At 56.9% G+C, this 9514-nt stretch overlaps 1 protein-coding gene across 1 annotated transcript in view; it reads left to right on the forward strand.

Annotated features, from left to right (window-relative positions):
- Positions 1-6478, forward strand: part of IKZF3 (IKAROS family zinc finger 3) — a 28681-nt gene extending 22203 nt beyond the window's left edge. The window contains exons 8-9 of the mRNA XM_054176746.1: positions 1114-1226; positions 5772-6478. Of these exons, the coding sequence (XP_054032721.1) occupies positions 1114-1226; positions 5772-6478 (820 nt within the window). The remainder of the gene's footprint in view (positions 1-1113; positions 1227-5771) is intronic.
- The last annotated feature ends 3036 nt before the right edge of the window (positions 6479-9514 follow it).

The raw sequence follows: 9514 nt of genomic DNA on the forward strand, positions 1-9514 counted from the left end.
CTGGAAGGGTCCCCAGGGTGCTCATCTCCTTCCCCTCTGGCATTGCTTCCCTCTCAGAGGGGTTCTGCTTCATGTGTTGGGGAGATCAGGGCAAGAGCACAACAGCACAGCAGTCAGGAGCCTCTCATGGGCAGTTCTGACCTTTCTTTACTGCCTTAGGAAGGGCAAGGAGAGAATCCCAGCGTGCTGGGGTTGGAAATGACCTCTGGGCATCCCCCAGTCCAAGCCCTCCTGCTCCAGCAGGGCACCCACAGCAGCTTGCCCAGGAGCTGGGGTTGGAAGGTCTCCACAGCAGGAGACTCCACAACCTCTCTGGGCAGCCTGCTCCAGGGCTCCAGCAGCCTCACACCAAAGGGTGCTCAGATGGAACCCACTGCTGGCTCCTGCCCAGCTTCTCCACCAGCACCCCCAAGTCCTTCTCTGCAGGGCTGCTCTCATCACCCCCCAGCCTGGATTGGTCTCTAGGGTTTGTAGTGGAGCACTGCAGGTCCTCAGAGGTTCCCAAGGAGCCCCCTTGGTGTGACTGATCTCCAAAGAGCACAGCAGGAGGGTCCTGTGCCGGAGGCCTCTGGGGCTGCAGGTGTCACACTCTTAGTCAGAAGCAGAGAGCAAAGCTCCCAGGGGCTCTGTCCCCATCCTCGCTCTGTAACCAACCTCCCAGCCGGTTGGTCTCACACTTCCTCTGCCTGCTGAAGCTTGCTGGGGTTTGGAGGGGGTTTTTTTGTGCTCCCCTTGCAGCGAGCTCGGGGCTTGAGCAGCAGGGGGCTGCGCTCTGCTGGCTCCTGCTGACCGCAGCTGCCTGCCCGAGCTGCGCAGAGCCACAACCAGCAAGGAGGGAAAGCAAAAGCAGCTGAGTGCAGCCCTCCCAACTGCTCCTTTCCACTCAGTGTGGGAGGAAACCATTCAGCTCTTCTTCTTTTGGGTTTTTAATTCCCTCTTTTAAATTTCATTTTATTCCCTCCCCCCTGCCCCTCTCTCCCCCTCCCCCCCCCTGCTGTGCTGTGTGTGTTTGGCTCCTTCCTCTGTGTGTTTGTTTGTTTGTTCTGTTGCTTTGGTTTGGTTTGCTTTAGGGTTTTTTCCCCTTTCTTTTCCACCTTTTTCCAACCCAGCCAGCGTGGAGGCAAGGCACAGCAAGGCAGAGCTGGGGAGTGAAAGAGCCCTGGTGCTGGACAGGCTAGCAAGCAACGTGGCAAAGAGAAAAAGCTCAATGCCTCAGAAGTTCACTGGTAAGAACAACAAAACCCTGCCCAGCTGTGGCACCTCTGTGGCTAAGCTTCAGTACCTGCAAGCTGCTTGGGGGGAGGGAAAGAAAACAACCACCAACCACACAGGCCAGAGGCCTCTGCTGCTTCCCAAGCCCCTCCTCAAATCCAGAACCTGAGAGAAATAGAAATCAACTCATCTGGGATCATTCTGAATGGAGATCAACTGATCTGGGCTCATTCTGAATGGAGATCAGCTGAGCTGGGATCATTCTGAATAGGGATCAGCTGATCTGGGCTCATTCTGAATGGAGATCAGCTGAGCTGGGATCATTCTGAATAGGGATCAACTGATCTGGGATCATTCTGAATGGAGATCAGCTGATCTGGGATCATTCTGAATAGGGATCAACTGATCTGGGATCATTCTGAATGGAGATCAACTGATCTGGGATCATTCTGAATAGGGATCAACTGATCTGGGATCATTCTGAATGGAGATCAGCTGATCTGGGATCATTCTGAATAGGGATCAACTGATCTGGGATCATTCTGAATGGAGATCAGCTAATCTGGGCTCATTCTGAATGGAGATCAGCTGAGCTGGGATCATTCTGAATAGGGATCAACTGATCTGGGATCATTCTGAATGGAGATCAGCTGATCTGGGATCATTCTGAATAGGGATCAACTGATCTGGGATCATTCTGAATGGAGATCAACTGATCTGGGATCATTCTGAATAGGGATCAACTGATCTGGGATCATTCTGAATGGAGATCAGCTGATCTGGGATCATTCTGAATAGGGATCAACTGATCTGGGATCATTCTGAATGGAGATCAGCTAATCTGGGCTCATTCTGAATAGGGATCAGCTGATCTGGGATCATTCTGAATCTTGGTGGGGTTTGGGGGAAAGGTTTTGCAGTGGTTTGGTGCAGAGGGTTTGCTTCCAATCCCAAAGGGATCTCTTCTGGGAGATGCTTGAATGGGATGGGAGCTGCCTGTTGAGCTTGGGCAAGGTCCAGCTGTGGTTGGTGAGCTGCCAGGGGTTGGGTTGGTTTCTGGGGTGGTGTTTTGCTTTGGTATCTGTGCACCTGAAATGGTCTCTGCTGGGTTCCTTGCAGGGAGGTTTAATGCTGTTGTGAGCTGAAGGCTCTGGCTGGTCAGCAGCAGTTCATAGATTCATGGAATGGGTTGGGTTGGAAAGGGACCTTCGGGATCAGCCAGTGCCAACCCCCCTGCCATGAGCAGGGACCCCTCCCACCAGCCCAGGCTGCTCAAAGCCTCATCCAGCCTGGCCTTGAACACCTCTAGGGAGGAGACAGCCACAGCCTCCCTGGGCAGCCTGTGCCAGGCTCTCCCCAACATCAGTGTCAAGAATTTCTTCCTCATCTCCAGTCTCAATCTCTCCTCTCCCAGCTCAAATCCATTGCCCCTTGTCCTGTCCCTCCCAGCCCTTGTCAGAGTCCCTCCCCAGCCCTCCTGAAGCTCCCTTCAGGCACTGGAAGGCAGCTCCAAGGTCTCCCTGCAGCCTTCTCATCTCCAGCCTGGGCAGTCCCAACTCTCCCAGGCTGTCCCTGGAGGGGAGCTGCTCCAGCCCTCAGAGCCCTCCTCTGCAATCCCATGTTGCTTGGAATAGGGCCTGAAGAGAGAAGTGTTTGGGTTCCTCTGGAGTCATCCTGCTGGATTAGAAGAGGGTTTAAAAGCCTCCAATCCTCTCTTGTGGTCATTTAAGCAACCAGAATGTTTCCAGAGCATTTTCCTAGCACTTCATTTCAAGGGTCAGGACGAGTCAGGCAGGTTCTGTGTCTCACCCAGCACAGCTCCTCCTGGCTGGTCCTACTCAGTCACTTGGCTTTAAAGGCTACCAAATGCACCTCTGGTGTCCTGAGGAAGGACCTGGCTTAGTCACCAGCTCTGGTAGGGCCTCATTTGTAATGGTTTTCATGGTCATTTAAGGTACTGAGTGGTTATTTTCCTTCCTATGACCTTCAGCCTCTTACCATCACCACCCTCACCTCAGGGGGGGTTGGAACTGGGTGATCTTGAAGGTCCCTTCCAACCCAGCCCATTCTTGGGTTCTCTGAAGCAAATCTTTGGGGGCTGCTGAGGTCCTCCTGTTGGTGAGCTGTGTCCTCAGCTACTTCCCCACCTCCAAGATGAGCTTTTTTCCACTCCTGTGCTTTGGTTTCCCCTGCAGTTGGAGTGGTTCAAGTCAGAGCTGAACACACAGAGAGAGAGAGAGGAGAGTGCTTTAAACCTGGGCTGGTGTGAGGTGTCCCTGTCTGTGGCAGGGGTTTGGAACTGGATGATCCTAAAGGTCCCTTCCAACCCAACCCATCCTATGAGTCTCTGTTGAGGCTGTTTGTAGAGAGGTGGAGGGCTCAGGGGGGTTGGAGCTTGGATGATCTTCAGGGTCCCTTCCAACCCATCCTACGAGTCTCTGTTGAGGCTGTTTGTGGAGAGGTGGAAGGCTCAGGGCAGTTCCCCAGCAAAACCATTTCTGAAACCCAGGGTTTGGGGGTTTTTTTTACTCCAGACCCTGTGTGCTTGGCAGCTCTCTCCTTAGGTGATGTGGGACAACATTCCTCACTGGGTGGCAGGGAAGGGCAGGCTGGGTGACCCTGGTTTGACTTGGGTGGCTTTGTGAACCCTGTGTGTGCAGGAGAGGACCTCTGCCAGGGCAGCTTTGTGATTCCTTGGGAAGCTGCAGGGCTCCCAACGGGTGCTGAGTGCTCGTTTTGGCAGGAAGGAGGGCCAGGGATGTGCCCTAACAAGGCATCTTTGTTTGGCTGGGGTCTGTGAATGAAGTCTATTGAGGAGGAGGAAAAAAGAGAGAGAGAAAGATCTCCTTGATTGTTATTGGAGGGCTCTGCAGAGGTCTGGACAAGCAGCAGCAGTCTTGCTCGCTGGGTTTTGCACGTTGGCATCCTGTGCACAGCAGCCATGAGCAGACAGAGCAGCAGAGCCTGTGCCTGGCTCTGAACCTCAGAGGTTCATGGAATGGGTTGGGTTGGAAGGGACCTTCAAGACCTTCCAGTTCCAATCCCCTTGCCATGGGCAGGGACACCTCCCACCAGCCCAGGCTGCCTCAGAGCCTCATCCAGCCTGGCCTTGAACACCTCCATGGAGGGGACATCCCCAACCTCCCTTGGGCCACCTGCTCTGAGATTCTCTTGACTCAGATCCCTTGGTTTGGGTGGATGTCTAGGGCCAAGCAGCCAAACCTGGGTGGCTGCAGCCAAGCCAGAGCCACTCCTAGCTTTAAAAGAAGTGTCCCAGGCCGAATGCTTCACGTGCAGGAGCCTTGCCCAGATCAGCTCCAGTCATCTGTGAGTTACAGTAACTGGGGCAGTGCAGATGTTTATCAGCCTCCTGTCAACACCATGACTCAATGCCTCTGAAACTGCCCAGGTTTCACTGCAGAGGCAGGAACCCAGGAGCTCACGTTTCTCAGCTCAAAGCACCCAAAGGTTAAGAAGAACCACAAAGAAGCCTAACTGCTTCCAGCCCTCCTCACTCCCCAGCTTCACACAGGAGAAGACAACCCAGGAGGTCACACACAGCCTGCTGTGACTCACAAAGCCTCCTCCAGGAGAGGGAAAGATGAGAATGAGTTGGAAATTAAAACACTTCCCCCACCCCCCCCAGAACAAAAGGCAATAGAAGCAAAAAAAAGAGAGGGGGCAGCTCAGAGGATTGCCTCTGCAGGCAGGGACTGAGCCCAGGAGTTAGGGAGCCTTGAAAGCCCTCAGTCAGGACAGGAGGAGAGCTGAGAGGATGTAGCTGAGATCCTCCTCACGTCCAGCAGAAGGTTGGATGGGCAGCAAAAGGTTTTCTCTCTGCCAGGTACAGGGAGGAAATAAAACTGCAGCCCCAAAGGTACAGAAGGGCAACAAGAAGAAGGACTTGGAACTGCTGGAGAGGGTCCAGAGGAGGTCATGAAGATGATCAGAGGGCTTGAGAACCTCCTCTGTGGGGACAGGGTGAGGGAGTTGAGGTTGACGAGCCTGGAGAAGGTTCTGGGGAGACCTCAGAGCAGCCTTGCTGGCTCCTGGTCAGGAGTGGCTGTCAGAAGGCAAGACAGAGCCCCCCCGGGGGGTGGTCACTGAGCCTCTGAGCTTTCTGTCCTCCCACTGTGCTTCTGTCCTGGTGGCTTTCAAAGGCCCCATGACAACCCCAAATGACCCCTCCAGGCCTTAGTCAAAAGTCCCTCTCCAGCTCTCCTGGAGATACTGGAAGGTTGCTCTGAGGGCTCAAGGCAAAAAAAGCTACCCCTAACCCCCCCAAAAGCTACTTGTGGGTGTCATAGAATGGTCTGGGCAGGAAGGGACCTCTGAAGCTCCTCCAGTCCAACCTCTCAGCAGTCAGCAGGGACATCCTCAACCACATCAGGTCACCCTGTTGAGCCTCACCTGGAATACCTCCACCTCCCTGGGCAACCTCTTGCAGTGCTCCAGCCTCATTTCTCATCCCTCTCTCCTTTCTGACTCGTGGAAAAGCCTTTGTGGAGCTCCAAGCCATCTCCTCCCACCCAGATGCCTCTCCTCTCCCTCCCTTGCAGGTGAGAAGCAGCAGAGCTTCGACGCTGGCTACGGCTCCCCCTCGCTGTACGAGAAGGAGAGCGAAGCCGTGCAGGGCCGGGTGATGGACCAAGCCATCAGCAACGCCATCACCTACCTGGGGGCCGAAGCCCTGCGCCCCCTGGTGCAGACGCCCCCGGCCCCCACCGCCGAGATGGTGCCAGTCATCAGCAGCCTCTACCCCCTGGCGCTCACCCGCGCCCAGGTGCCCAACGGCAGCTCGCAGGAGGCTGAGCGGAGCCTCGGCCACCCCGGGGACAGGAGCCTGGCCCCGGACAGAGGCTTTTCCCCCAGCCACAGCGGCCAAGACTCCACAGACACGGACAGCAACCACGAGGAGAGGCAGAGCCTCCCCTTCCCCCCGAGCCAGGCGGCCCCCGGCCAGCCCCGCAACGGCCTCCAGCCCCTGAGGGATTTCCCCAGGCCCCCCCACGACCTCCTCCGCCCCTCCGCCCTCTGCCCCCGCGACGCCTTCAGGGTGGTCAACAAGGAAGGGGAGGCGCTGGGGGTGTACCGGTGCGAGCACTGCCGAGTGCTCTTCCTGGATTACGTGATGTTCACCATCCACATGGGCTGCCACGGCTTCCGCGACCCCTTCCAGTGCAACGTCTGCGGCTACCGCGGCCACGACCGCTACGAGTTCTCCTCTCACATCGCCCGCGGCGAGCACAGCCTCCTCCTCAAGTGAGGCTCAGCGCCTGCAGCCTCCTCCTCGAGGGAAGCTGAGGACCAGACAGCCACCTCCGAGGGAATCTGGGGACCTGCAGGGTCACCTTCACGTGAATTTAAACACCACAGGCTCGCCTTAAATTCAGTTTAAGGACCGCAGGGTCATCTTAAATCGAATTTAAGCACCACAGGGTCACCTTAAATCGAATTTAAGCACCACAGGGTCATCTTAAATCGAATTTAAGCACCACAGGGTCACCTGAAATCGAATTTAAGCACCACAGGGTCACCTTCAAGGGAACTGAAGGACCACAGGGTCACCTTAAATCGAATTTAAGCACCACAGGGTCACCTTAAATCGAATTTAAGCACCACAGGGTCACCTGAAATCGAATTTAAGCACCACAGGGTCACCTTCAAGGGAACTGAAGGACCACAGGGTCACCTTAAATCGAATTTAAGCACCACAGGGTCACCTGAAATCGAATTTAAGCACCACAGGGTCACCTTCAAGGGAACTGAAGGACCACAGGGTCATCTTAAATCGAATTTATGGTCACTTTTATGTGAATTTGAACACCAGAGGGTCATCTGAAATCGAATTTAAGCACCACAGGGTCACCTTAAACCGAATTTGAGGACCACAGGGTCACCTTCAAGGGAATTAATTTAAGGACCACAGGGTCACCTTAAATCGAATTTAAGCACCACAGGGTCACCTTCAAGGGAACTGAAGGACCACTTCTTGCTTTTCTTTCCCCTTTTGAGGGCAAAAGCTTTGGTTTAGGTCCAAAACCCAAACCAGGGGGGTGATAGTGGGGGGATGTCAGGTGGTTATGGTTGGGGGGTTTTGTGGGGGAGGGAGGGAGGGAGGGAGGTCTGATTAGGATAATGAAATGTGAGGAGTGGTTTCTCTAGGCCACTTCCAAAGGAGGGGCACTTGGAGGTGACACTTTGGTACCTGTTGGGTGTTTGGGGTTTATTTTGTAGCATCTGTGCCTGGCTGCTGGGGGTCAGTGGCACTGTGGGAAGTGGCCACAAGCAGAGAGCAGCTCTGATGTGAGCTCTGATGTTTGTTTTGGGGGTGGTTGGTTTGTTTTGGGGAGTGAAAGTTTGGAGCCATCGAAGATGTTCTTCTATTTTTGAAGCTGCCTTTGTTTCTGTCATCTTTGCCTCCACAGGGTAGGTCTGGGGCACTGCTTGGGCAGAGGGAAGCAGGGAGAAGCTTTCCTAGCTGTGGCAACCCCAGCATGGTCTGGGGGTTGGAAGGGAACCTCTGGAGCTCACTCTGCTCCAGCAGGGCCCCCACAGCAGCTTGCCCAGCAGCACAGTGCCCAGGGGGGGTTTGGAAGCTGTCCACACAAGGAGACTCCACAACCTCTCTGGGCAGCCTGCTCCAGGGCTCTGCACCCTCACACCAGAGAAGTTTCTCCTCCTCCTCAGATGGAAGCTCCTGGAGTCCAGTTTGTGCCACTTGCCCCTTGTCCTGTCCCTGGGCACCACTGAGCAGAGTCTGGCCCCAGCCCCTGGTGCTGGCTGGGACTGGGATGGAGCAGGGTTGGACTTGTTTGCCCCCCACGTGTCTACACAGGCACAAAACCCCCTACAGACCTCTGCCAGGAGCTGAGCTGCATCTCCACCAGCTCCTGTTTGGTCCAGCACCCAAAAGCCAGCAGTGCTGGAAGGGCAGAGTGGGTGAGGGAGGACTTGAGTCACTGCTGCCACCTCCTCCTTGTCCCAGTTCTCCAGCCCTTCACTGAGTCACCTCCTCTGCACCGTCCCAGCAGGGACCCACCGGTGTCTCACAGCCCTCAGCGTGGGCTGGGTTGCTCTGCCGGGCTCTCAGTGCCCCCCTAGGAAGGTGTGAGGTTCCCACTGCCCCCAGAAACCGGGGGGGGCACAGCCTGAGTCCCCATGAGGTCACCCCAAGCGTTCCCAAGGCCGGCACCGCAGCCCCGGGGTGCAGGTGGCAAAGCAGGGACGAAGCTCCAGCTGTCACCAGGGCACCATGACAGGGGGCAGCGGGTTCAGGTCACGCCTGGTGCCCTCCTCGCTGTGCCAGGAGGGAAGTGAAGCCTCCGGGGAGCTGCTCACTCCCAGCCTTTCCCACCGGAGGAGCTATTTCTGGCCCCACATTTGCATGGCACCCAGCCGGGACACCTGGGCTGCCAGCGGGGAGCAAGAGAGCGAGGAGAGGCCAGAAGCTGTCCCTGTGGTGTCCCCGGGGAAGGGAAAGTCCCCAAGTCCCCTCAGATATTTGTTTGCAGAAAAAGCTTCTCCTGACCCCCCCCAACGCATCCCCCGGCAGAGCCTCCCCCCCCTCCCCCCCAGCGAGGGCTGGGCTTGGGGCTGCTGCTCTGCCTTGGTGCTCCAGGAGCAGGGAGAGGTTCCCAGGCTGGGGGTGATGCTCCCCAGCTGCAGGCACAGCCTAGCTGCCCCCCACTGCTGGAGGACACCACCCCCCCCCAACAGACTCCCCCCAGGCTACTGCAGCTCCTTTGGGTCCCCCCTCCTTTTGTCTGGGACCCCCATTCCCACCGCAGGCTTTGAGCAGGGCTGAGGCCATCACAGCACTGCTGCCCTGGGCCCCCCCTTGGGACAATCCTGCCCTCCCCCCCACCAACTGCTTCCCCCTGCAGGCCTGGGGACACCGTGGGACTTGGGGGGGGCTGTGGGGGTCCTGTCCTCCCTCAGCCTCACTTCCCACGGCTGTGGCTTTGTGCAGGGGGAGCTGAGCTGCGGCCAGGGCCCCCCCTCGCCGGAGCTGGGTGCAACCCCCACCTTCGCCTCTGCCCCCCGGCGTGGAGAAAGTTAGTCAAGGCTGCAGAAACCACAGTGGGGGGGAGGCTGTGTCCCTTTGATGTCACCCTGCAGGTCCCGCAGGTGCTGCGCCGTCGCCACAGCCCTGCTGCCGCCGTCCCCAGCGGCGCTGTGCCCTGCGCTCCGGCGGCACGGGGAGGGGGAGGGACAAGGTGAAAATATTTCCTTTCCTCCTCCCCCTCCTGCCCACCCTCCTTCCCTCCCCACCGCTAACCCCATCCTGTCCCCAAGGCGC

This window comes from Dryobates pubescens, chromosome 36 (genome assembly GCF_014839835.1).
Source record: "Dryobates pubescens isolate bDryPub1 chromosome 36, bDryPub1.pri, whole genome shotgun sequence".
NCBI lineage: Eukaryota > Metazoa > Chordata > Aves > Piciformes > Picidae > Dryobates > Dryobates pubescens.